The sequence below is a fragment of the Chamaea fasciata genome, unplaced genomic scaffold (assembly GCF_029207755.1).
Source record: "Chamaea fasciata isolate MVZ Bird 193981 ecotype frontalis unplaced genomic scaffold, bChaFas1.0.hap1 SCAF_21, whole genome shotgun sequence".
NCBI classification, from domain to species: Eukaryota; Metazoa; Chordata; class Aves; order Passeriformes; family Sylviidae; genus Chamaea; species Chamaea fasciata.
Genome location: NW_027094106.1, coordinates 10,298,172 through 10,323,925, shown reverse-complemented (window position 1 = coordinate 10,323,925; position 25,754 = coordinate 10,298,172). Strand labels below are relative to the sequence as shown.

Sequence of the window (25,754 nt, the reverse complement as noted above, 5' to 3'; positions counted from 1 at the left end):
ATGCAAACATCTGGCCTGGGGCTGTAGCAGAAAATAAAGGTATTACTTTGCCTTTGGAAAAAATTCCCTCTCATGTAGTCAGAACAAGCTGGAAATGTTTATTTTTATTTCTCTCAGACCAGAGAAGTACCCAGTAATTCTTTTTGGTCCTTTTTCTTTCGCCACAGTTTGTCTCTTTTTTGAAAAAAATTCTTATGTCCACACGCAGCTTACTGAAATAATTGTTAAGGGAACTTTAAAGATATAATAGTGTTTGCCTGTGAGAGAGGGGATTTTGAACTGGAAGGCTACGTGACTATACTGGAGTTTTGCATTCTTTAAAACTGTTTCTTGAATTATAGATGATAAAAGCAATACATTTCCTAAGATGTTTAATTATAACTGTTATGTTTGACTACCTTCCTGACAAGGACTGATTTTTTTCCTTCCATCAGAGCCTTACGTTTAAGGAGAAAATGACAAGCCTTAAATTTAAAGAAAAACCTACTGATTTGGAAACCAGAAGCTACAAGTTCTTGCTGTTGTCCTTGGTAAAACTGATCCATGCAGATCCAAAGCTTTTGCTGTGTGTAAGTAAATCCTGCTGTCATACTGTTCAGTCGTAGTGGAATTTACTTTGGAAGCTGCTAAATTTATAAAAATTAATGATCACCTGGCCATCTACTTACCTTTTTCTCTGGTTATGATGCTCCTGTGGTCTTAAAGGAATAAGAAGCTGTAAGAGACTTTACAGAATCAGAGCTACACAATGAGAGGGAGCATGAAGTTTGCAACTCTGAAGGGGAGGGTGGGGGAAGGAGAGGGGAATAGAAGAAAATTAAAATAAGGGGGTTGGAAATTAGTCATCATTTCAGTGAGTACTGTCTTAGATCTTCCATTTTCTCAGGTCTGTGATGGTTTAATATAAAAATATTCCAGTTCCGTCAGAGACGTGATGTGCAAGGCGTGTTACAGATTAAAAATAAAATGACAGATCCCGAAATCCCCCTAGCCGAGCAGCAGGAGTGCTGCAGTCGGGGTCAGCAGTGTGGTCAAGCCGGGCAAGGTGCTGCAGCTGAGGCTGTGTTGTGTGTTTGTGTGCAGAACCCCAGGAAGCAGGGCCCCGACTCGCAGGGCAGCACGGCCGAGCTGATCACGGGGCTGGTGCAGCTGGTGCCGCAGTCCAGCATGCCCGACATCGCCCAGGAGGCCATGGAGGTGAGGGCACAGCCAGGGCTCCGGGGGGACACTGCTGCTGCGCAGCCTCTCCTTCACAAACTGTCTGTCTGTCTGTCTGTCTGTGTGTGTGTGCTCAGCGGGGCTTTGGACACAAACACCAGGGGAAACTCTGGGTCTGCAGTATGAGCGTGAAGTGAAGACTAAAATGAAATGCTGCTGACACAGACTAACAATGAGCCCCTGCTCTTCTATGGGAAATGCTTTTTAAAGCTTCTGTTGTTCTTAAAGCAGTGTAATGAATAGGTGACTGCACCTGTTTGCCTGTGCTCAGACACTCTGTAAAGTTCTGCCTTCAAGTGAAACTCTCTTTGGCTTTAGGCCTTGCTGGTTCTGCACCAGTTGGACAGCATTGACTTGTGGAATCCTGATGCTCCCATAGAAACGTTCTGGGAAATCAGGTATGTAAATTAACCTATATAGTTGAGAAATAGCTGTTTTGATTTGTCTTCTCTTTTGAAATAGCTGTGAGCATTTTGGGAAAGCTTTGCAGCAGCAGGGAGTTCACGGTCTCTTCGGGCGGGGGGAGAACCCGTCACACCTGACACTAATTTGGACCCTTTGGCAGTTTTAACAGAGAGTGTGAGGCCTGACGGGATGTGAAGAAGGAACATCCCTAGATGTGTTCCTTCCAGAGCAGAGTTGACACGTTGTCAGAGCAGTGTAGGTACCTCGTGCTGCCCTGTCTGTGCTGTCTCTGTCCCGGGCAGAGCTGGAGCTCCGGGCCCGGCGCGGCTTCAGCTGCTCCAGCCACGGGCGCTGGGAAGGGTCCCAGGGGAGCTTGGCCTGTCCATGCACACTCACACCTCTCTGTTGTACTGCTGGAAGCCCAGGGTAGTGTTTGCACAGGGTGTTCATGCTGAGTGCCTATTGCTATGTGAAACGTAGTGCAATACCTTCAGAAGTGTTGGTGCTCCGGCAGAAGGCTGATGCTGAATTTCGTTTTGCTGCAGTTCACAAATGCTTTTTTATATCTGCAAGAAGCTTACGAGTCATCAGATGCTCAGCAGTACAGAAATCCTCAAGTGGCTGCGAGAGATTCTCATCTGTAGGAATAAATTTCTGCTAAAAAATAAAGTAAGTGAACATTACGATCTCCCTGTTAGGATCAGTAACATGAATTGTCCTCTCTTGTGTCACTTCCTTCATTTACCAGGTTATTTTTGATTGGAAGAGATTTAATAGCTACTCCTACACATTCTGTTCTCTGCTTTCCTCTCTCTGCTTTGTGAGGCACCTTGGTTAGAATTGGTAACCAAAGTTAGGTTTGGGATTTTTATTTTTTTTTCCTTCAGCTGCACAGGTTGCTGCACTTGCCTAGGAAATGAATGCTTCACAGAAACCTGTGCCTTGTGCCTCTTTGCCTAAAACAGGGAAATAGTCCCCAAGGTGAGAGAAAGGAAAGGCAGTTAATGGTAAAATACACATGTTCACGAACAAAGGAAGTTCCTTTTGGATCTCAGGTTCTTCTGAGTCCCAGAATTATGACTTGCTTCTTTCCGATACTCTTCAAGTATCAAATAATGTATTTCTTAAGGGGAGATATCAGTCTAAGGTGCCATTAGCACAGGAACTTGATAACACCCTGAGAGCAGCAGTGGAAAAAATACTGTGTAAATGTCCAAGAGCTTTCTGCCTTCCTCAGATTTATGCCTTTTACTCTTTTAAAGTATCAGTTGATATTCCTTTCCTCCCCTCTCTTTATAGCAATCAGATAGGAGTTCCTGCCACTTCCTCTTCCTTTATGATGTCTCTGGAAGTGGAACTAGTCAAATTTCTCTTGACCATGACGAAATGATACGCTGTGCTCCAGGGGCCACCCTGAGGAAAGGAAAGGGGAATTCTTCCATGGTAAGTAAGACATATTGATAGTAAATTTTAGCACTTGATAAAGAAACTGCGGGCAAGTAGAAATTAAATTACTTTTGGAGTAATTTTTGACAATGAAATTAATTATTTCTGAGGAGGAAAAGACGTGTATCCTAAATAATGTATGAATTTAATATGCTGGTTAACCATGATGTTTCAGACTTCACAAAGTCACATCTTTTCAGTTAAAATGTTGGCCAATATTTTTTGGTTAGGATTGCGAACAGCATCGTGACAGGATGTAAGAGCTCTGATCCTTTTTAGGATGGCTTGTTCCTACTAGAACAAAAGCAGTCTCGAGCACAGTTTGGCCGGGGCTGAATTTTCACAAGCCGTGTTCCCCAGCTGGGCGTTGTGTGTTTCCCAGGAAAGCACAGCCGGATGCAGCGGAACGCCCATCTGCCGCCAAGCCCAGACCAAGCTGGAAGTGGCCTTATACATGTTCCTGTGGAGCCCAGACATCGAGGCAGTCCTGGTGGCCATGTCCTGCTTCCGTCACCTCTGTGAGGAGGCCGACATCAGATGTGGAGTCGATGAGGTCTCGGTGCATAACTTTTTGCCAAACTACAACACCTTCATGGAGTTTGCGTCTGTGAGCAACATGATGTCAACAGGTGAGAGTCATGAGTCAGTTAACGTAACTTTGTACCTGGACAGAAGACTCTTACTTGTGTTTGAGTACTTTCAACAGGTCGAGGTTCTTGATTTCATGCTGCTCTGGCTTTCTTAATTATTGGAATTGCTATAAAGTGCAAGGAGTTTGGGCGACTGAGCTCAGGAGGATTTTACAGTTGTGCAACAAGAAGCTACCTTTCTAAAGACTTTAGGGGGATATGTTCCTCTTAATTCAGTAATTACTTTCAGAGATCACAAATTTGGCGTAGGTGTGTTTTCAAAAGCTGGGTTCAATGTTCTGTGCCCTTTGCAGGGAGAGCAGCTCTTCAGAAGAGGGTGATGGCGTTGCTGAGGCGCATTGAACACCCCACTGCAGGCAACACCGAGGTGAGCTAGCTTCTCACTGTATGTGCTCTGTGTGCGTATTAAAAAACCACTGAAATGTTGCTGCAGGTAGTTTGGAAGTTAAATCTTGATGTATCTTATCTTCTTTCAGGCCTGGGAGGATACACATGCAAAATGGGAACAAGCTACAAAACTAATCCTTAACTATCCAAAGACCAAAATGGAAGATGGACAGGTGACTATGAATTTTTCCATTGGCTCAACGTTTAGAAATTCAGAACAAGTCTTTGAGCTTCTTTGTCTTAAGGAATTTGAGTTTCACTGTGTGAGGCCCCCGTTGTCCCCCAGGTGACCGAGAGCCTGCACAAGACGATCGTGAAGCGGCGCATGTCGCACGTCAGCGGCGGCGGCTCCATCGACCTGTCGGACACGGAGTCCCTGCAGGAGTGGATCAACATGACGGGGTTCCTGTGTGCCCTGGGAGGCGTGTGCCTGCAGCACCGCAGCAGCGCGGGGCTGGCCACCTACAGCCCCCCCATGGGCCCCCTCAACGAGCGCAAGGGCTCCATGATCTCCATGGTCTCCACCGAGGGCAGCGTGGAGACCCCGGTCAGCAAATTCATCGACCGCCTGCTCACCCTGATGGTCTGCAACCACGAGAAGGTGGGGCTGCAGATCCGCACCAACATCAAGGACCTGGTGGGGCTGGAGCTCAGTCCAGCGCTTTATCCCATGCTCTTCAACAAGCTGAAGAACACCATCAGCAAGTTCTTTGATTCTCAAGGCCAGGTAAAGCGGTGATTCACGTTTGCGGGGTATTGTTGGCATTGGTGTCAGTCCTAACTTTCCCCCGTGTGACCAAAATGGATCCCTGTTTGTGTTCTGTGCACACCCCCTGTGAGCAGAGTGATCGTCACAGCACACGTTAGTGATTGTTGTGGTTGTGATTCTTTTAACGTTCTTGAATAGTGAGCTCTTGAGTGCAGAATCTGTGAGATTGTGTGTGGAATCCTTGGGGCTGGCAGTGTTCACACACTGAATCTTGACATGTATTGGAATTCTCTTGGCTTGGTGCTAACTAGAAAAGTGCTTGTCCGTGAGATTTTTGAAATGTTACAGTATATTGGGCAAATACCCTTTCTTTGGTTTTATGTGTAAAACAATTAACCAGAAATTTTCATCCCGTAGGTGTTGTTAACTGACACCAACACCCAATTTGTAGAGCAGACCATTGCTATAATGAAGAATTTGCTTGACAATCACACGGAAGGGAGCTCAGAGCACCTGGGACAGGCGAGCATTGAGACAATGATGCTGAATCTGGTTAGGTAAGGAGCCCTGTTGGCCTTCCTGTACACGGGAAGGTGTATGGGCGTGTGGTGTTCCACAGCGTGGCCCTGTTCCCGTTGGCATTCCTGGTTACCTTGCTGTACACTGATGTCCGTGGTTAAAAACCAGCTGAAGGGCAGGTTTCTGTTCAGTTTTACTCTGCTAGAAGGCTTCTTTGGCCAGAAGAAATCTGCTGCTGATGCAGGGGCTTTCTTGGCAGGGAGGAAGTGAAGTAGCATGGGGGATTTAATGAATCTTTTTGGTTTTTTCTTCAGGTATGTGCGAGTGCTTGGGAATCTGGTGCATGCCATTCAAATAAAAACAAAGCTCTGTCAGTTAGTAGAAGTAATGATGGAAAGGAGAGATGACCTTTCATTTTGTCAAGAAATGAAATTTAGGTAAGGATGGCATAACCTAACTGATAGGGTAGAGAACTGTGGACAAGCGTAGCTTTCTTTGGTTGTGTGGTTAAAAAAGAGACCAAACCCCTGTCACACCAGTATTCCTGGTACAGGGATAGCTCCCTTGTCTTTGTCTTCAGAATGATCATGAGCCTGGTTTATTAAATATTATTTAGTTTGTGGTGATACCGAACACATGTAACCATTTAATGTGTGATACAGACTGGTAAAAAACCCCAAGAAAGCTGAAACAGTCTCTTTATGTGTAACAGGAACAAAATGGTGGAATATTTGACAGACTGGGTAATGGGAACATCTAATCAAGCCACAGACGAGGATGTGAAGTGCTTGACAAGGTAAGGGGCACTCCTCACCTGGAGCAGCATTCCAGGTGGTGTCCATGGGTGAGCTGGCATGTTGGGCTTGCTACGACAATAATGATGTTAAGGAAAAGACAAAAATTGAAACTGAAGCTTTGGTGAGCGACAGCAGAACTGTATTTAATGTTTAGTCTTAAATGTCTTGGCTCCTTTTAATGCTTTCTCTAATTTAGAACCTCTAATTTAGTACCACAAGATGTAAGTGTTGTTTTCCTGATGGGCAGAACTTCAGTAGAATACATTTCTATTATTAAAAATGTTATTTTTCATCTGCAGGGAGAGCTATAAGCAAAAGTGACTTATGTTTTTTTTGTTAAATTTTATTTTTCAGAGATTTGGACCAGGCGAGTATGGAAGCAGTGGTGTCTCTGCTTGCTGGGCTTCCACTCCAGCCTGAAGAAGGAGATGGTGTTGAGTTGATGGAAGCAAAATCTCAATTATTTCTCAAGTAAATAGTGACATAACTACTTCTCTATGCAATCACACTAAAGGGAAGCCCTGTATGACATTTATTACAGACTGTGCTTTTCTTCCAGCAGAAATAATTTCATTATCCCAACAGGAATTCCTTCCCTCTTCTATGGCCCGTTTCAAAATCTCTGCCTTGTAGGTTTATGGCAACTTTTTCTTTTAGAAAATAATTAGAAAATTTGGCTTTGTTTCTGCTTAATGCAGATGTGTGTTTTCAGTCATGGCAGGGATTAGCTGGATTTGATACAGTATTTTATTTCTTTTTATCCACAAAACTTAAACTCCCTTTGAAGACATCTGTTGATAGAGGAGCACCAGTGTTGGGGAGAATGGGCGCACCAGGTTTGGGACTGAGGGAGGTTGTTGGAGCACAGTCCAGGTTTGGGCTGTGCTGTGAGGAGGCTCCTCGGTTCAGGAGTGAGGTTTGGGGGAGTTTGTTGTGTGATTGTTCCCACAGGTGAGGTTTTTGCCGGGTTTGTGGTGCACTGGCTGCCATGGTGGGGTTTTGGGGGGTCTGTTGTGCTGTATCTCCCGTGGGTGAGGTGTCTGGGGTCTGGTGTGCCTTATCTCCCGTGGGTGAGGTTTCTGGGGTCTGTTGTGCCTTATCTCCCATGGGTGAGGTTTCTGGGGTCTGTTGTGCCTTATCTCCCGTGGGTGAGGTGTCTGGGGTCTGTTGTGCCTTATCTCCCGTGGGTGAGGTTTCTGGGGTCTGTTGTGCCTTATCTCCCGTGGGTGAGGTTTCTGGGGTCTGTTGTGCTGTATCTCCCATGGGTGAGGTGTCTGGGGTCTGTTGTGCCTTATCTCCCATGGGTGAGGTTTCTGGGGTCTGTTGTGCCTTATCTCCCGTGGGTGAGGTTTCTGGGGTCTGTTGTGCTGTATCTCCCATGGGTGAGGTGTCTGGGGTCTGTTGTGCCTTATCTCCCATGGGTGAGGTGTCTGGGGTCTGTTGTGCCTTATCTCCCGTGGGTGAGGTTTCTGGGGTCTGTTGTGCCTTATCTCCCATGGGTGAGGTGTCTGGGGTCTGTTGTGCCTTATCTCCCATGGGTGAGGTTTCTGGGGTCTGGTGTGCCTTATCTCCCGTGGGTGAGGTGTCTGGGGTCTGTTGTGCCTTATCTCCCGTGGGTGAGGTTTCTGGGGTCTGTTGTGCTGTATCTCCCATGGGTGAGGTTTCTGGGGTCTGTTGTGCCTTATCTCCCGTGGGTGAGGTTTCTGGGGTCTGGTGTGCCTTATCTCCCGTGGGTGAGGTGTCTGGGGTCTGTTGTGCCTTATCTCCCGTGGGTGAGGTTTCTGGGGTCTGTTGTGCCGTATCTCCCATGGGTGAGGTGTCTGGGGTCTGTTGTGCCTTATCTCCCATGGGTGAGGTTTCTGGGGTCTGTTGTGCCTTATCTCCCGTGGGTGAGGTGTCTGGGGTCTGTTGTGCCTTATCTCCCGTGGGTGAGGTTTCTGGGGTCTGTTGTGCCTTATCTCCCGTGGGTGAGGTGTCTGGGGTCTGTTGTGCTGTATCTCCCATGGGTGAGGTTTCTGGGGTCTGTTGTGCCTTATCTCCCGTGGGTGAGGTGTCTGGGGTCTGGTGTGCCTTATCTCCCATGGGTGAGGTGTCTGGGGTCTGTTGTGCGGGGCTGGGCCCCTGTGACCACGGGGCTGTCGGCAGGTACTTCACGCTGTTCATGAACCTGCTGAACGACTGCAGCGAGGCGGAGGAGGACGGCGCGGCGGCGGGCGGGCGCAAGCGCGGCATGTCGCGCCGGCTGGCGTCGTTGCGGCACTGCACCGTGCTGGCCATGTCCAACCTGCTCAACGCCAACGTGGACAGCGGCCTCATGCACTCCATAGGTAACCGCCCCACCCACAGGCCTGTGCCCGCTGCCCTCGCATGCTCTTAGTGCTGCTGCCTTCTCCCCGCCAGGCTTGGGCTATCACAAGGACCTCCAGACTAGAGCCACGTTCATGGAAGTGCTCACCAAGATCCTGCAGCAGGGGACAGAGTTCGACACCTTGGCGGAAACGGTGCTGGCGGATCGCTTTGAGAGGCTGGTGGAGCTGGTGACCATGATGGGCGATCAGGGCGAGCTCCCCATTGCTATGGCTTTGGCCAACGTGGTGCCTTGTTCGCAGTGGGTGAGTTCGTTCGTGCCTTTCATTTCCTGCATTTTGTTAAAATAATGAGACTTGAAATAAAAAGTGTGACCACAGTCTGGTCCAGAGAGAACAGAGCTACCACTGACAGTAGCTAGCCTTTCTTAGTACGTTCTTTAAAAATCTCCTGAATCCAAGTTCAGATCTTGATGGTAAACTGCGTGTTAGTTAATGTCGAGAAATGATTTTATATACAGTTATTATAATAAATGCATCTGGGCTGGTATTTATTACAGGTGGTGTGTGCTGTGATGCAGACACACAATTGTATTTGTTCTAGATTTTAGCAAGATGAGTTGGGCTTTGTTGTACAGCAGAGTAACTGCTTGTCTGTCTGGATAACCATTATGACTTTGTAAGACTGGATTTCCTGAGGCAGATTTTTAGACAGGCAGTAGCATAGGAAACGTTTGCAGAGAGATTGTGTTTGTGTAATTTGACATTTACCTGCCAGAGCCCCTGGCAGATATAAAGCTTTATTGCAAAGTGCTTGGTGGTTTTGTCATAATATTGGGGTTTCATCCTTGCCGTGGCTCCTGCAAGGCAGATTAACACTTCCTCCTCCCCTTAAGGATGAGCTGGCTCGTGTCCTGGTCACACTCTTTGATTCCCGGCACCTGCTCTACCAGCTCCTCTGGAATATGTTCTCTAAGGAGGTCGAGTTGGCAGACTCCATGCAGACACTCTTCAGAGGAAACAGCTTGGCCAGTAAAATCATGACTTTCTGTTTTAAGGTACACTATCTCTTTTTTTTTTTCTCTGCTACAGATCTCTTCAATAGCAGGAAAGGTTTAGCAATATGAAAATACAAAGCTGCCAGTCTGTGGGGTTAAGCACTTGAGTAATGGGATTAGATAAAATCCACAGAGACTTGCCTTTGGGTCTCAGTTTGAGTTAGCCTCAGCTCTCATATCTGTTAAGTGTGGGGAGTTTTCTTTTTGTGTTTTAACATTTCATGAACTGAATCTTGTTGAAAACTCTCAGGCCCTTAAGAAGTAGGTGTCCCCCTGGCAGTAAACTTTTGCCTTTCTGACTAGTTCAATTATATGAGTGATTCTGGGCCAGTGCCAGGTGGAGGACTGTTCCTGGTAAATTCTGAGGTCTTGTTTGTGCTCCCGTTCCAGTTCAAAATGTTGTGCACAAACAGAGGTGAAGTGTGGAGTCAGTGCTCTGCAAAAGAATGTCTGCTGGTTAGCAGGGTTGTTATTTTTCTCTAGCTGGAAATTAACTAAAATACCTGTATAAACTGATCTTGGTTGTGTTCCAGAGGTGAGGGTATAAAATGCAAACCCGAATTTTACAGGAATTTGGCTTGTGCCAAAACAGATCAAGAGTTTTCAGGCTGTTGAGAGCTTCCACAAGTCTGCAGCGTTCCTGTGTCAATCTGGCCTCTGTCCTTGTTTCTCTGCACACAGGTCTATGGTGCTACATATTTGCAGAAGCTGCTGGAACCTTTGCTGCGGACTGTGATCACATCCCCTGAGTGGCAGCACGTCAGCTTTGAGGTGGATCCAACAAGGTTTGAGATTCAGGGCCAGCAGCGAATGTATTGATCTGTAAATGTGATTCCCACTCATTGAGTGTAATAGGATTCCTTTTTCCTTATTGCAGATATTTTCCTCATGCTTTCATCCTGTTACACCTCTCACTTTCCCAGACACGTTAATTGTCTCTGCAGCCCTCTTGCTCTGTTGCTTTAAATTATTTCTAACTCTTCATCTCTTTCGTAGCTTACCCAGTGATAGGCCTTCTAATTAATACTTTACCATCAGCTATCTGTGTCTACCTCAAAAATTCCTTTCAGATAAACCATAATGAGCTGATAATGCAGTTATCAGTTGGAATTGTGTATGCATGTGTTTGTATGAACGGGTCTGAGAGAATGCCACCTACAGCTGTCTGTTCATGACTGAGTTTTACATGACCTTTTATTTGTACCTTATGTGGTTTAAAGTAGCGACGGGAACTTTTGTGTACGAGATCAGAAGTATTTCCATAAGAAAAAGAGGAAATGAGGTTCTTACCAAGGCTGTAGGTGCAGCTTGTGTCGTGTTTGATTGCTGGTCATACATGTGTGGGTCTGTTTCAGGCTGGAGCCCACAGAAAGCCTTGAAGAGAACCAGCGGAGTCTCTTGCAAATGACAGACAAGTTTTTTCAGGCAATCATTAATTCCTCCTCGGAGTTCCCACCCCAGCTGCGCAGTGTGTGCCATTGTTTATACCAGGTATGCCTGCAGGGGTTGCCTGCCCCTCAGCTTTGGGGTTGGTGTGTGAAATGCCAGCGGTTTGGAGCTTGGTGCTAGCCACAGGGGGCGTCTCTAAAGACTCTTCTCAGAGAGTTTGTATAATGAGCAGTCTGAACGTGGGGCTAGGTGCTGTTCTAAGACTTGTGTTGGCAGTTAGGAGGTGTCCGAGGTACCCGGGTTCCCTGACCCCCATCCCCAGCTCCTCTGCTCTGTCCCGTGGCTGCTCAGCCCAGTGTCCTGCTGGACCTCCTTGTGTGTTTCTGATGGGTTCAGCTGCTGCTAAAGATCCAGGTAGTTCCCTTGGGCTCACTGGGAATACAGTTTCCAGTCCAGTTGGAGGACTGTCACAGAAATGCTGTGCCTGGTGGAATATTGGAACTGTGGTCTCAGTGAGGTGCCCTGGAAGAGCTGCTTCTGCCCTTTCAGCCATAGTCTGATTCAGGTTTAAGCAAATGGATTTTCTCCCCTGTGTGAGCTAATGATGAGTAACAAAAATCCCGTCCAGTCGCATTTGCACGGGGGTGATCGGGGCAACTGCTGCAATCCCAGACCGTGGGAGTGAGAACAGGGAAGGTGTGTTGGGACTGTTGTGGTCGGGGTTGTTCTGTGAGGCCTGCACTGAACCAGGTGTGCAGGTGCTGAGCCTGACAGCTCTGCAAAGGGCCTCTGAAGGCTTTGCTTTCTCTTCCTGACAGTGGCTGTGTTTGGGTTGGTGGCAGAGTGACTTGGGGGTTTGGGTCTTCTGATCAGGAAGTGAGGTGGGCAGGTTGGTCTCCTTCATGGCCACAGTGGCACAGACATCAACTAGAAGAATATTTGAGTGTTACTGAAAATACCACCCGCAGCCTTGGTTGTTCCTTCTGTTGGTGGATGTTACCTTCTCCCACACCTCTTCCCAGAGCTAGGTTTGTATGCTGTTCCCAGGCTGGATCAGGTTATTGCCATTTCACTGGTACAATGGTAGCAATTATTTCTGTGCAAACCGTTGGTAATTCCTTCATGAAATGGAATTTCTAAAATGTGCTCACCAGCAGGCATTCCCAGAGATCCTTCCATGGAAGCCTTTCCAAGTCTGTTGGCTTTACTCTTGCCTTTACTGTGTGTGGTAATAAGGGTAATTTGTTCCCAAAAGAGATGATTTACTGGCAGATATACAAGTGGTATTAACTGATATTTAGCTTCAATATTTACTACTTTGACTGTTTCTAGGAACAGCTAGATTTCTGTACAAGTGTTTGTTCATCACAAATAGTGTTAGTCATTCTGTCCTTAAAATTCCAGAGAGTTTTGAAGAGTGTGGCCTGACCTGAAAGAAAATAACCAAGGTCTGATTCGGAGGCATTAATCCATTTTTATCATAAGAACCAAATAGGTGATTTTTGTAAGATAACTTCCCTTTTAAAAAGGTGAGCGTGTTCCATCCCAAGCACTAGAGTGACAGTAAATGGGACTGAATTTTTTGGTGCTTTTTTCCTGCTTAGAGTTTGGAAGTGACTGTGTGCAAAGAATGCTCACCAGATGTGTTCTGTAAATGATCAGTAGCTAATTTTAATCACTGTAGCAACCTCACAGAAACAGTGTCTTTGGTTGGTTATTGGTGTCTTTGCTGGCTGGTGTTTCTGTTTTGGGAGCAGAGCCCAGTGAGTGTTTTCCTTTGGAAATATCAGTAACTGGCCACTGGGACAGATTCACCTGGCTCCTTACAGGTAATGTACGTTCAGGAGTGTGGCATGGGAACAAGCGTGCTCACGGTGACTCCTGCAGAGGACCTGTGCTGCCTCTTCCATAAACCCCCACAAACACACGTGGGTGTTCTTGTGGAAGCAGGGTGGGCGTTCTCCTGTCGCTGCAGAATCCCCGTGGGTGGAGTGTGTGTACAACTGCTCCAGAAGCCACTGGTGGCAAGGACACGGGGGAAGTTGGCAGAGGTGCCGCTGGTCAAATGTTGATAGGTCCTGCCCAGGTTTCAGTTCAGCTTGCCTAGCAGAGAGTTTTACTGGCTGCTTTGGGTTGGGGTGTTGGCTCTTCATTCTGTCCATCCTGGACGTGTGGCAGCTCCCTGCCAGTGCCAGGGTGTCCTGGGGAGGCGGCTGGGTGCTGCAGGCTGGCTGTCCCGGTGCTGGAAGTGTTGCTGCACCCCTGCCCGGGCACCAGGGGCCGGGGCTTTGCTCAGATCCTGCTGCAATAGGACAGGTTGGAGTCTTCTTGGGGGGTCCCTTTGCATCTCAGTGAAATGCAGAACTAAGCACAATCAAGTCAGATCTCCTGATTTGGAAATCTCTAATAAATCAACATAGACTGTGGCTTTTTTCTTCCGTTGTCCAGAGAGTGTTTTATGGCAGAGTTACCTCTTGCAGTGGTGATAAACGCTGATGGTTCACAGGTCTAACCAAATTGAAGGACACACAGAGAAACATTGGGAAGATTTAAAACTCTAAATTTAATTTAAAAACCGATATGTGTTTCGAAGGTGTAACACTACTATTTGTCCTGTTGAAATTATTTGGGGATGGTAAAATACTTTTGAAAGCTGAATACACCATTTAAGGCCCAAGATTGTGTATCATGAGCACACTGATGTGGTTTGACTTCTGATCTAGCCAGAAATAGTAGAAATGATTGAAATTCAACATTTGCTTGTTTTGTATTTAGTGCTTTGTAAATAAGATGTAATAAAACTGTGGAATAAAAACTCCATCATCAGTCTTTAGTTTATATATTTCATTTTCTGTTGGTTATGTTTGTTACATTTTACTGTGTAATTTATGTACAAGTCGACATTGGTTTTTTGTTGCTGTATGTAGTTGGTGCTGTGACTTGTTTGTGCTCATCTCTGTTCTGTAGGCAACTTGCCACTCTCTACTGAATAAAGCTACCGTAAAAGAAAAAAAGGAAAACAAAAAATCAGTAAGTTTGGAGACCTTTTTATTAGCCATTTCTTTCAAAGCACAACAGAAATCTTTTGCTGTTTGTTCAAAATATCTTCACTTCAGTCTATTTGACCTCACTGTAAAATCATTCTACTAATTCTGGCACAAAATAGCTTTCATTTCAATTAACACTGGAATTAAGTTAGATTTAAAATATTCTCTGTGTGCCTATTTGAGTAAATGAGACATTTTTAACATTACTGCTTAGTATTTAATATTCTGACTCTTCTAGCCTTGCCACCATCTTCAAATTAAAAAATTGTGGAAGAAAAATGTTTTCTTTGGTTTTGAGAAAATCTGGGTCTGTTGAGCTGCTTTAACACTCTGGCAGATAACCTGAGCTTGCATCCTGGGCAAAGAACAATTAATGTATTTGTGGGGTACTGGAAAGAGGCTCTGAAATGGGACTTACTGCTGACACATTTTCTTTTGTTTGCTTTGTGATTAAGTAAGAAAACCCCTACTTTAGCGCTTGTATTATTTCCTGAGAAAAGCAGGTTTTCCATTTTAAGTAACTTGCTGTGTTAGAGTTTAGATCCATGGGTTGCTTTAGAGTGTTGTCTTTAAAAGTTCAGACTTCTTTCTGTGGCAGTGACCTCAAAATATAAAGTATGAATCAACCAGGATGGAAATTTAGGCTTTTACTAAATACTCTCTTATTTTTGCTGTAACTGAGCAGAATAGTAATCACGTTTAAAACGCAAAAGCTGTGGGCAAAGCAGTGTTTTACAAGATAATATCAGAAATTGCATCACAAGGTAACTGACTGGAGTTGCTACTGAACCAAAGCGATCTTGGTGTATTTTGTACTAATGGCTTTGTCTGGTTTAAGCAGCATGATCTGAGATTGCATTAGTTCTGTTTTGAAGTCTTTTACTAAACTGGGATTTGTTTGGAGGATTTTTTTTTTATTTTGAACTATACAGGATAGTATCAAGTTCGCTGATTTTATTCTGTGAAAAGGAAGAATCTTACTCGTTTTGATTAACCAATTTTACTCATTGCAGTGTAGACGTACAGATATTGATGTTTTATAGAACCACGTGGTGCATATCTAAGAACTTTGTTTTTGTCTTCAAAGTTAAATGAAAGCTATCAAAAGAACAACTCTCCTCTTAGTAATGCATAGTTATTTCCTAAAAGAAAAGAGGTTACTTTTTTCCTTACAACATCTTCAGAATTATTTTTTTCCTGGATGGCAAAGGACAGTATTTTATATCTGCTCAGTGGTTTTACACAGCGTCTGTGCGGACAGAGGAGTGCTCTGGCCACTCAGCTCTGGCTCCTTCTGTGCTGCTGTGGACAGACGATGGTTGTGAAGGGTATTTCTGCAAATAGCTCCTCCTCACAAATTGCACATGACTCCTGAAGCTGCACAGCGGTGTTCCTGCTGGAGAGGCTCGTGCCTCAGCTGTGCAGTTGCAGACACGCAGACCAAAGGCCCACTAGGTGGGCGGTGTTCCCCGTGCTGGGGAGGGCAGTGCACACCTGAGTGTCCCTCCAGGGGCGCGGGGTCAGCTCTGAGCCGCGGCCAGGAGCTCTGGGAGCCTTGTCCCTGCCCAGGGAGCCGTGCAGCAGCTGTGGGAGGCCAGCTGTGTCTGAGCCGCGCTCCTTTCGCTCTTGTTCTGCGTCCCTGGGATGCAGGAGAGTCCCACTGCACCGTGCTGAGCGCGGCCGGTGTGGAAAGAGCGCTTAGGCTTGGCGTGCCGGGCGAGGCCGGGCAGGCGTGGCCCTGTGCCTGACCCGGGGCCGTTGTGTGTGGTTGCCCTGCACAGGTGGTGAGCCAGCGCTTCCCCCAGAACAGCATCGGGGCCGTGGGCAGCGCCATGTTCCTGCGCTTCATCAACCCCGCCATCGTGTCCCCGTACGAGGCCGGCATCCTGGACAAGAAACCCCCGCCCCGCATCGAGCGCGGCCTCAAGCTCATGTCCAAGGTCAGAAACTGCTTCACGTGCCCGTGCCTTACGTTCTGCTGCTTCAGCACTGCTCTGTGACCTGTGTGAGAGAACGGGGAAGGCGCGCTTTCCTGTAGCAGGCGTCGCGTTTGCTGGAAGTGCCGGGTCTGTGCTGTGTGAATGCATCGCGGCGTTGTTGGAGCTCTCGGCCGCGTAAGGATGGGGGCAGACACTTTGCCAAAGTGGTGGATGAGGGAGCAGAATTCCAGCCCTTCGCTTGAACTTCTAAGCTAACAAAGGGGCCGATGTTCCTGTGGGCACAGCGAGGGTAGCGGCAGCCAGCATCTAGCAAGTTCATCCCACTGCTAACGAAGGGATTTGGCCCGTCTTTAGTCACATTTGGTCATATTTCCTGTAAGAAGCCTTTTGAAAGGGTTTGATGATGGCATGCCATTTCTGTGGCCTGTGCATATTATCCATTGTAAAGGTTGAGAAATGATATTTTTCTTTAGGTAGGGGTGTGCTACTGCTTTTACTTACATAAGTTCCAGGAGAAATATTTAATAACTTGTGGTTTGAAAGATGATTTATTTTCCTAGCTTTAAGTTCATAAACAAATGAACTGGTTTTTAGTATTTAAGAGCATGAGAAACAAAAGGCTTTGGAAGTGAATGTATTTTAAATTATTTGACTGACTGGCCTTTTGTTGTGAAACCTCAAGACAACAAGTGAAAAGAAACTTGTTTCTGCCAGTTTAACTTCACTGGCAGAAATATTTGTGTCAATTACACAGTTAATGTACCAGTTAATACATGAAACCCTTGTGTGTGTTTGCCCTGGCTTTTTCCTTTAGATCCTTCAGAGTATTGCCAACCACGTGCTGTTTACAAAAGAGGAGCACATGCGGCCCTTCAATGACTTTGTGAAGAGCAATTTTGACGCAGCGCGAAGGTGAGGCCTGGGGTGAGGCCTGTGTGCAGGAGGAGCCCCCGGTGCCCCCAGCCCTCGGCTCCCCTCCCCAGGCTGATGTTTGTTCTGGGTTTGGATTGCAGGTTTTTCCTGGACATCGCCTCCGACTGCCCGGCCAGCGACACCGTCAACCACAGCCTGTCCTTCATCAGCGACGGCAACGTGCTGGCCCTGCACCGCCTGCTCTGGAACAACCAGGAGAAAATCGGCCAGTACCTGTCCAGCAACAGGTGGGGCTGCAGCCCTGGCACCAGGGGAAAGCTGTCAGGAAGCTGGCTTTGGCTGGAAGGGACCTCAGAGCTCATCCCATCCCACCCCTGCCATGGCAGGGACACCTCCCACTGTCCCAGGCTGCTCCAAGCCCTGCCCAGCCTGGCCTGGGACACTGCCAGGGACCCAGGGGCAGCCACAGCTGTGCCAGGGCCTGCCCGCCCTCCCAGGGAAGGATTTCTTCCTAATAGCCAATCTGAATCCCCCATCCCTCAGCTAAATGCGGCTAATACTTGGAATTACTCCCTTCTGTTGCTTCTGTTATTACTGAGACTATCAGTCACCATTGGTGGTTTCTCAGACTTCAGGAGAAAACAACCCAGTTTGCTCCAGTGGAGGAAGGGTAGTGGGAACTGCTGAGTGAGGAAGGGCTTTCCTGACAAAGAACACGTTGTTTGCAGGGACCACAAGGCTGTTGGACGACGACCTTTTGACAAGATGGCAACCCTCCTTGCCTACCTGGGGCCTCCTGAGCACAAACCTGTGGCAGATACACACTGGTCCAGCTTAAATCTCACTAGTTCCAAGTTTGAAGAGTTTATGACAAGGTAATGGGATTATTGTGGTGGGGACACACCATGTGGGTGTCTGGACTTTATCATGTGAGGAAGTGTCTGTAGTTCCTAAGACTCTGCTATCAAAACTCTTTCTGTTTTAAAGGGGAATATAAAAAGCTGAGTCTACATAAACCTTTTGGGTTTCTGAGTAGATTTTAATAAAAAGAACTAAACTGAGAACCAGAAATGCTGGTTACATGTGATTTAAGGAAGGCTCAGGGTTTTGTGAACTTAATACTTTTGTTCAGAAATGGAAGTAAAGAGGGTTTGGGATTTTTGAAATTTGTTTGAAAGGCAGTTGTGGAAGTTGATGTCGATGTATTGCTTTTTAGGCATCAGGTACATGAAAAAGAGGAGTTCAAAGCACTGAAAACATTAAATATTTTCTACCAAGCTGGGACATCCAAAGTTGGCAATCCTGTTTTCTACTACATCGCTCGGCGGTAAGAAACCTTTCCCCTTCCCGATCTGAAATGAGCCTGTCAATCAGAGTATCACGTGTGTGCAAGACACCCCAGCTTGGTGACACACAAAGGTCTGAAAATAGCTTATTTGTTAAAATTTGCTGACAGTATTTCTGAGTTGTTTCCTAAACCCAAACTGTCATTTTGTAGTGATTGCCCTCATGACAGGAGCCATTCCCAGAGGTGCTACGGAAAGGGGGATCCCTGTGCTCACCCCCAGCTGTGGTCAGAGGCAGCTCGGGGCGTTGGATGAGCTGCTGAAGCTGCTGGGTGTGCTGAGGGTGTGCTGGCAGCCCTGGGGAGGCTGGCTTGGCTCCGGGGCTGTGGGAGTGCTGCGGTCCAGGGTCACCCTGGGGTGCTGATGGTCATTGCGGGTGCACTTTGTGCCTCGGGGAGCTCAGCCCTGCCTGGGGCTGCCCTGGGGTTTGTGCTCTCTGGTGCCCGTGCTGCCGCTGGCATTGCCAGTGTCGTCGTGAGAGGATGTCATCAGTGCTGGCTCTTTGGATGGGGTGGGAGAACACAAGATGAGCAGCATCGCTTGTCTTATGTCCTGATTTTCTGTCTTGAAAAGCCACACAACAGTCTGTGAAACCTGCAGGCGTGCTCACAGAAGGGGCTGCCTCAAGGGCAGCCTGGATGCTTTTTCCCCCCCTTTAATTATTTTTTTTTTTAGCAAGATCCTAATGTTTAAGCCCCTTACACACACAGAATTAGAGGCAAAGGCAGTCTTTTGAATTCTCTTTAAAAAACTCGGTTTGCTTGCCACATTTTTCTTCTCCATTTTGTTCCGTTAGACACAATCTTATTTCATGTCAAGTCAAACAAAATGCCTGCATTGTTATCCTGCCTTGTTCAGACAAGAAATTAGGCATACAAATGTAGAGTAGTGATAACCCATCTGAAAAAGTGACTGTGCCTGGCAGTGATCCGAGGCATCCTTATGTATTCTGTGCAGACCTGACATGCAGTGTTTCCTTGCTTGCAGAGCAGGAAATGGTTATTTCATCTGCAGAGAAAGAATTTCTGCAAGTAAATCAAGACAAAAGTTTGCACCACGTGTTTGTTAGGCCTAACTCACCTCCCTTTCCTTTAAAAGCAGAAAAATTCATTTATCCAAAGGTGCCTCACTGGGCTAAACTGTCATGGTCCAGTCAGCCAAGTGTTCCTGCCTTCAGAGAGGGTGGGAAGGAGCAGATTTCTGACCATTTTATCCGGGTGTGGGATATTAATGAAAATATTCTTGTACTTCAACGTGAGCCTTGCTGCTAGGTGAGTTATTACCTTTGTTTTCAGCAGCTGCACTATTCAGTAATCCTGGCAGGGCTGCCTTTCAAACAGGCAGGAAGAGCTTTGCTCTGGGAGGATGCTCAGGCATCACCTCTTCTCATGGGCGTGTGGCCAAGTGGAGCTTACTTGGGGTGTTTGTCTTCTGGTTCTGAGCCAGATGTTGTGTTTTCAAGGTGTGAAATTTGGAAAAATTGCTTAGATTGCAGCTGCCAGGCTGTTAGAGGACTTGTAACAGGCCAGGGTTTTTTGGGGTTTGTTTTCTTTTCGCTTTTTTATTTTTTCTTTTGTTGTTGGTTTTTTTTTAACTTGAAGATCTTGTTGCTAAGGCATTGTTGAGTCATTTTACTGATATATCTGGATCAGTTTATGTCCTTCTGGTGCTGTGAAATTTAATTCCTTCTGTCATCTATCTTCACATTTTGTTTCCTGGGCAACAGCCCAGCTTCTGGAGCCGGTGCTCTTCTGTTTTTAATCCCTACCCAGTTACAAAAATGATCCATAAATCAAAAAATATTGATCCTGAACTGCTGCCATTAGGTTTTAAAGCTGATCCCAAACTAATTAATAGGAATAAAACCTCTGAGTTATTGCTGCAGACCACAGCAATCCCCACAGCAATTTTACCCTTTCGAGAGCAAGCACAGAGCTATTAGAGGTGTGCCAGCGCTTTTCTGGCTCTTTTGAAAATTGCCCTGCAATGGTAAATAGTTGTTTTGGATGCAGTTTCAGCGAGAGCAGGTTATTTGGTGTTTTGGAGGTCTGATGCGCAGCGTGTTTACAAACCCGGCGCTGGGCTCAGCTCAGGGAGGCTGCGCAGTTGCCCAGCAACAAGTGCTCGACTCCCACACTTGTGCCTCCTCCCTGCTGCCTTATCGACTCATTCGTATTCCAGAAAAATACCAGGAAGCCTAAATTCCAGCCTGCTTCGCTGCAAGCAGCCTGAGCGAGCGGCCCTGGTGCTGCAGCAGCTCGGCCGGGGTTTGGGGGAGCAGAGCCCCGAGCTGCCGGCTCACCCCGTACCCAGCTGCGGGTCTGGCACCCAGCTTCCAGTCCTGCCCGTGCTGTTGGAAAACCCCTGAGCCCCACATCCAGGCTTTTACTCGCCTGCTGAGGAGCTTGAAGGCTGGATAGCAGTCCTTGAGGGTGGGGGCTTGCCGTGTGGCCCGGACAAACTCTGGAAAGCAATGTTCTCCAGGTTGTCTCATCACGGGTGAAACGTTCTCAGAGCCTTTAAAATTGATTCCACGTAGGATATTTTAGTGCAATAGAATTTGGCATGCTGTCCCGGTTCTGCAGCAAAGACACATGCAGCATTTCCTGTAATTTCCTCAGATCAAGCAGTTTAGCCACAGCACCTCGCTTTGTGATGAGTCCTGCCTTGCAAGCCCAGCTGCTCCCACTGTGTGGGATGAGGTCACATGAGAGAGGCAGTTCTGGGAATTGCTGAGTTCTGAGCATGGGAAATAGGTTGGTGCTGTGCTACAGTCGGTCAGCACTTAGCTGACACGGGGGCTGTGCAAGGAGAGCAGCAGCAGGGGCTTCTTCAGTGTTTCTAAGTTCTAAAGGGTAGGAAGGGGAAGGATAGTCCCAGTGTTGTGATCATCTCATCAACTTACTGCTAAACAGTGTCAGAGATGCATCAGTATCTAAATAATGCAGTTTAATATAACCACAATTTCCCCCATAAGACATGACAGTGGAGCCAAATGTCTGCTTTGAACAGGTTTGTATAATACAATGCTGTCTATTCCTATTACTCTGCTCTTTGGAAAAGAATCACAGTCACTAGTTCAGTTCAATACAAACATAACTTTATTTTTACCTAAATGCCAATGAAATAACTGTACAAATCCATTGTGTAACGTTTACTGTTAGAAATTAAAACACGTTTCCGGTTATAGAAATACTGTTCACAATTGGAAAGTTGTCATTTCTCTGATACCAGTGGTTGTAAATGATCTACAGCCCCCACTGACACCTTAGGAGGGACAGGTAGAGGACTCCAGTCTCAGTTGTGAGGTTTTCTGGGTTTTGCAGCACCTTCATGCTACAATAACTGGAAATTAAATGGCCTGGAATGAATGGAAAACGTTGTATAAGATCTGTAATATTAAGTGGATAATACTTTTTCAATTAACTTGTTCTTCAGTTTTCATTTCATGCTGTTTGCAAAACTTCATCTGTAGTATATCAGGTACCTTTGCCATAATTTAAATAGTTTTCCTAGAGTGGAGAGAACCATGCGTGCAGCTGTTTCTACTGGCTGACGGTGCAGATGTTGAGGAGAAGAGCATCCATGCTGGCCCTTAGAAAGCAGGGATTTGGGCATGTTCAGTGCCATGGACTGCACTCATTCTCTTGGAAATCACAAGAGTCGGGATTGTTTCAATGACAGCTCACCAGCTAACTGCTCATTGGTTTGGTACATGACTTGTGTTGGGAATCGGCTGATATTCCATTTTGCTGGTAGTAGTTGCTACGTTCGGGCTGATTTGTGGTATTCTTTTTAGCAGAATAATATTAACAGGTCAGGATGTCACTTGACATAAAGTCAAGGAGTTCCAGGTCATTAATTTGGGTAGATCAGTCCTTGGTGTTTGACAGTGTCATGGCATTGAACATCTGGCATTTTTCTCTACTTTAATCTTTTTTTTTCTTCTTTTTTTTCTTTGTTTTAATATGGAGAGAGCACTAACTTGCCTGCGGTCTCTAAGTCAAGCCAGAGCAGAAGGATACCGGCCCCTACCACTGTCCCATGCTGGAAGTGGACCATGTTGCCATCTCAGCTTACACCCTCTTAGCAGACATGGCATTGCCATATTTAATTCCTAAATTCAAAACTGTTGTTCTTCATATTTAAGATACTCTAATACATATGAAGCAGACATAGATACACATGCTAGCGATTTTGCTCAGGAATAACTTCTGATTAGTGAAACAGTTCAGTTTAGTTCCTTTATTTTTTCCCTCTCTTTTGCATGTCATCATCACTTACAGAGAATCTGCGCTGCTATATTACAGGAATTGCTTACTGGCAGATCAAGCAAGACAATGCAGATATGATACAGGCCTTCTGTTTTTTTCCAGTTGTTCAATGACAAAATCATACATAAACCGGTACTTAAAATTCTGATATGTTTATTCTGTGCAAGTAAAAGGAAAAATTTAAATACAAAATAAGCACATTTTTAAAAACAAAATAATAGATTAGTTGTACTCAATTAAGACATATGAAAATAAGTAGCAGCTTAGTATCAAGACATTAGTGTGCGCGTCTTTAAGAACCGTTACTTTCTTTAGATCAGAGTCGGGGCTTTGAATTTCTTTCGTTGGTTGTTTCAGCTGGATGTGCGGAGCCCAGCTGCGCCCGCGGGAATCACTCAGTAATTCCCCCGGGCTGCAGCCCTCGGTGCACGGCCACGGCCAGGGCGTGCAGCAGCGGCAGCCACAGCAGCCCCACGTGCCAGCGGCCGGCGCGGGACGGCACGCGCGCGTCCGGGGCGCTCGGCGTGGCCTCCTCCTTCCTCAAGGCGGCCGTCGTGCTTTGAGGCATCTTGGAGAGGTTTGTTGGCATTCCGCTGGTGATGCTTAAAGTCACGGGAGTGGTGGAGGCCGCGGTGGCCGGCGCCAGGCTGGCGTTGCCCTCGCTGGAGGCCTGGAGGAGGATTGTGCGTGTGGCCGCGGCCTCCTGCGGGCCGGCGGGGGAGCGCGGCGCGGGCCGCTCCGTGCCGGGGAGCGGGCCCGGGGGCCGTTGGGTCACCAAGGGAGGCGCTTCCTTGGCTTTCAGCTGCTTGTGCGTTTTGGTCGCTTTGGTGGGCCGGGGCGCCGCGGCGGGAGCCTCCCTGTCCGCTGCCCCGGCGCCTCGGATCGTGGCGCTGGAGTCCGGGGCCGTGGGCAGGGCTGGCGCGGCGCCGGCCCGGGGCTGCTCGGCGCAGGGGACCCCCACCACTCGGGCAGCTGTGCCCTGCGCCCACTGCAGCACGTAGGGGATGGTTTGGTTATCGCTGCACGACCAGGGGTTGCTGTACAGAGTTATTACCTGCAGCTGGGAGAGCTGGTCGAAGGCTTTGTCGGGAATGTACGAGAACTTGTTGTTGTGCAGGTAGAGGCTTGTGAGGTGTTGCAGTCTCACCAGTGTTCCTGGGAGGATCTGGGACAAGAAGTTATTGGATAGATCCACCGTCTCTATGTTGTAGGGCATGTTGGTTGGAACTGTCCAAAGTTTGTTGCTGCTGAGATTGAGAAACTTGAGGCTGCTCAGTGTGTTGTTGATCAGGACGGCCCTTTCCACCATATTCCTGGAAACATCGAGCACTCTGAGATTCCACTGGTAAGCTGTGTCAAGTTTCTGAAGAACTTTAATGTTGTTGTTCGTGGCGTATAATTCCCATAAGGACTTGGGCAGGTGAGCAGGAACGTTCTTGAGCCAATTATTTGAAATATCAAGGGTCCTCAGATTGGTGAACCTCGTTAGCTGATGATCGAGATCTACAAACTGGTTAAAGGACAGATTTAAATATGTAAGGTTGTCTTGAAGTCCCTGGGGCAGTACAGTTAAGTTTCTGCCTGAACAGTCCACATTCCTGTCGTTTCCTGAGCACTTACAGCTAGGAGGACAGATACCCAAACCAGTGGGTATGAAAACCAGAAGGACCAGCAGACAGGTAGATGTGTTCAATATCTGGTATTCCATTGTTGCCTGGAAATAAATACACCAAAATGACACCCTTTAAATCCATGTAATACATTTTATCTCTGTATAAGGGTTGTCTTGGCAGTGGCCACTTGCAGGAGAAATTAAGTAAAAATATCAATAACCCCCTTTGTGGCACGGTCCTTTTTAGAATTGTTCAAGAGAGACTTCACAAAGCATCCCTTCAGCCTGTCATGTTGTCTGGCAGAATGAGACTTGTTTTTTTCATCTCCCTTTCCCCCTCCAGCTCAAATGAGGGCTTTCTTCCGAAAACGCAAGTCTCTTCCAAACGTTATACAATGTCTGCTTCTTGTTTTTAGTGATTTCAAGCCTATATTATGTTTGGAATAATGTGTTCATTTATAGAGGATGAAAAAATGGCTGTCAACTGGATCTTTGCAAATCTCTGCAGTAATGTAGCAGTCCCCCCCATCCAGGCACGCTGTTTGCTTAAGTAAATTGGTTAAAATACATCGTAGGAATTGAGCTTGAAACCCAAATTCCAGCGTTCATGCTAACATGCACCGTAGCGTTTTCCCCTCCTTACAGCGTTAATTACGGTCTCAAAGCTGGAAACACATGTTTAGAACCCGAGTTACCGTTTGTAAGAAATCTCTGACACTGCAGCAAATTTCTGGTGCAAGCATCTGTCACCAGCTCCTGATTCCGTTCCCGTTTCCGTCTCTGGTTTGGTAGCCGGATTTTGTCAGTAAAATCAAAAAGCACAAACTTACCGTGGTGTCCTGCAGTATCAGCACATCGTTTCTGTGATGGATTGGAGCTTAGAGGTCGCCTTGTTCTGGAGAGCAGCTCCAGAGGCTGCCGGGGGCTGTGCTTGTCTCAGCTGCATCGTACGGCTGCGCCCGGCTCCGCAACCACCTGATCCTCCGGGCACTGCAGAGCCGGCCCTGAGCCCTGCCAGGACCTGCCGGGGCCGGGAGTGCCCTGCTCCACAGCCCTGCTGTGCCCCGCTCCCTCCCGAGCCCTGCCGCGCACAGAGCCGGCTCCTGCACACACACACACACACGCACACGGCTCCCCCCGCACGCCCGCAGGCTCTGGCAGCTCGGCCACTCTCCACTTCATCTTTCTGTTGGGAAAGTCAGGTTAGCTTGGCTGCTTTTTGCCTGCCGTTCGCCTCTCCTCCTGTAACGGGGCTCAGTGTGGATTTAGGCTTTCTAGCTTCAGCTTTTTTTAAGCTACGCTGCCAGAATATATTTTTCATAGTTTTAAAGCACGCTGTTTTCTGCTCCTGGGATCAGGCTGTCGCTGTGTTGTCAGGTATAATATAGCTTGGCTTGTGGGATTTTACAGATTCCTACAGGAAATCGCCGTCTGATTTTCTCAAAGCGATACGAGAGTGAAAGTGTTCATAGAGCTGTTAATTTTAGCAGGGTGTCATGCAAACAAGCCTTACAAAAATCTTTGTGTAATTGTAATGCTGTTCTTTAGGCATTCCCAATTATACAGCTTATGTAAACAGTAAAGAAAATATATTTTCCTATGACTGTTGTATGTGCAGCAGCCTGGAATTGCATTTGGATAGCGTACTACTCTTTATCAGTGATAGTTTGAAAATTCCCAAGTTTATTGTGTGCAAATCTTTGTTCTGTGCTCCGTCCGCAAATCTGCCATTTTGCAGAGCTCTCACGGAAAGCCAGCTTCAGCGTCTAGCAGCTTCT

At 46.9% G+C, this 25,754-nt stretch overlaps 2 protein-coding genes across 2 annotated transcripts in view; one reads left to right on the top strand and one right to left on the bottom strand.

Moving 5' to 3' along the window:
• NF1 (neurofibromin 1) overlaps positions 1 to 25,754 on the top strand; it is a 73,601-nt gene that overhangs the window by 18,277 nt on the left and 29,570 nt on the right. Inside the window, exons 13-36 of the mRNA XM_066201917.1 lie at positions 435 to 569; positions 1,084 to 1,197; positions 1,537 to 1,616; positions 2,169 to 2,292; positions 2,923 to 3,066; positions 3,452 to 3,698; positions 4,013 to 4,086; positions 4,196 to 4,279; positions 4,393 to 4,833; positions 5,233 to 5,372; positions 5,649 to 5,771; positions 6,047 to 6,130; positions 6,486 to 6,602; positions 8,277 to 8,458; positions 8,532 to 8,743; positions 9,334 to 9,495; positions 10,177 to 10,280; positions 10,851 to 10,986; positions 13,852 to 13,914; positions 15,713 to 15,871; positions 16,686 to 16,783; positions 16,885 to 17,031; positions 17,473 to 17,619; positions 17,961 to 18,071. Of these exons, the coding sequence (XP_066058014.1) occupies positions 435 to 569; positions 1,084 to 1,197; positions 1,537 to 1,616; positions 2,169 to 2,292; positions 2,923 to 3,066; positions 3,452 to 3,698; positions 4,013 to 4,086; positions 4,196 to 4,279; positions 4,393 to 4,833; positions 5,233 to 5,372; positions 5,649 to 5,771; positions 6,047 to 6,130; positions 6,486 to 6,602; positions 8,277 to 8,458; positions 8,532 to 8,743; positions 9,334 to 9,495; positions 10,177 to 10,280; positions 10,851 to 10,986; positions 13,852 to 13,914; positions 15,713 to 15,871; positions 16,686 to 16,783; positions 16,885 to 17,031; positions 17,473 to 17,619; positions 17,961 to 18,071 (3,428 nt within the window). The remainder of the gene's footprint in view (positions 1 to 434; positions 570 to 1,083; positions 1,198 to 1,536; positions 1,617 to 2,168; positions 2,293 to 2,922; positions 3,067 to 3,451; positions 3,699 to 4,012; positions 4,087 to 4,195; positions 4,280 to 4,392; positions 4,834 to 5,232; positions 5,373 to 5,648; positions 5,772 to 6,046; positions 6,131 to 6,485; positions 6,603 to 8,276; positions 8,459 to 8,531; positions 8,744 to 9,333; positions 9,496 to 10,176; positions 10,281 to 10,850; positions 10,987 to 13,851; positions 13,915 to 15,712; positions 15,872 to 16,685; positions 16,784 to 16,884; positions 17,032 to 17,472; positions 17,620 to 17,960; positions 18,072 to 25,754) is intronic.
• On the bottom strand, positions 22,352 to 25,467 carry OMG (oligodendrocyte myelin glycoprotein). The gene is made up of 2 exons (XM_066201964.1): positions 24,807 to 25,467; positions 22,352 to 24,078 (listed from the first exon to the last, which is right to left on the bottom strand). Exon 2 carries the CDS (start codon positions 24,070 to 24,072, stop codon positions 22,756 to 22,758), a length of 1,317 nt encoding a protein of 438 aa, XP_066058061.1. The 5' UTR covers positions 24,073 to 24,078; positions 24,807 to 25,467; the 3' UTR covers positions 22,352 to 22,755.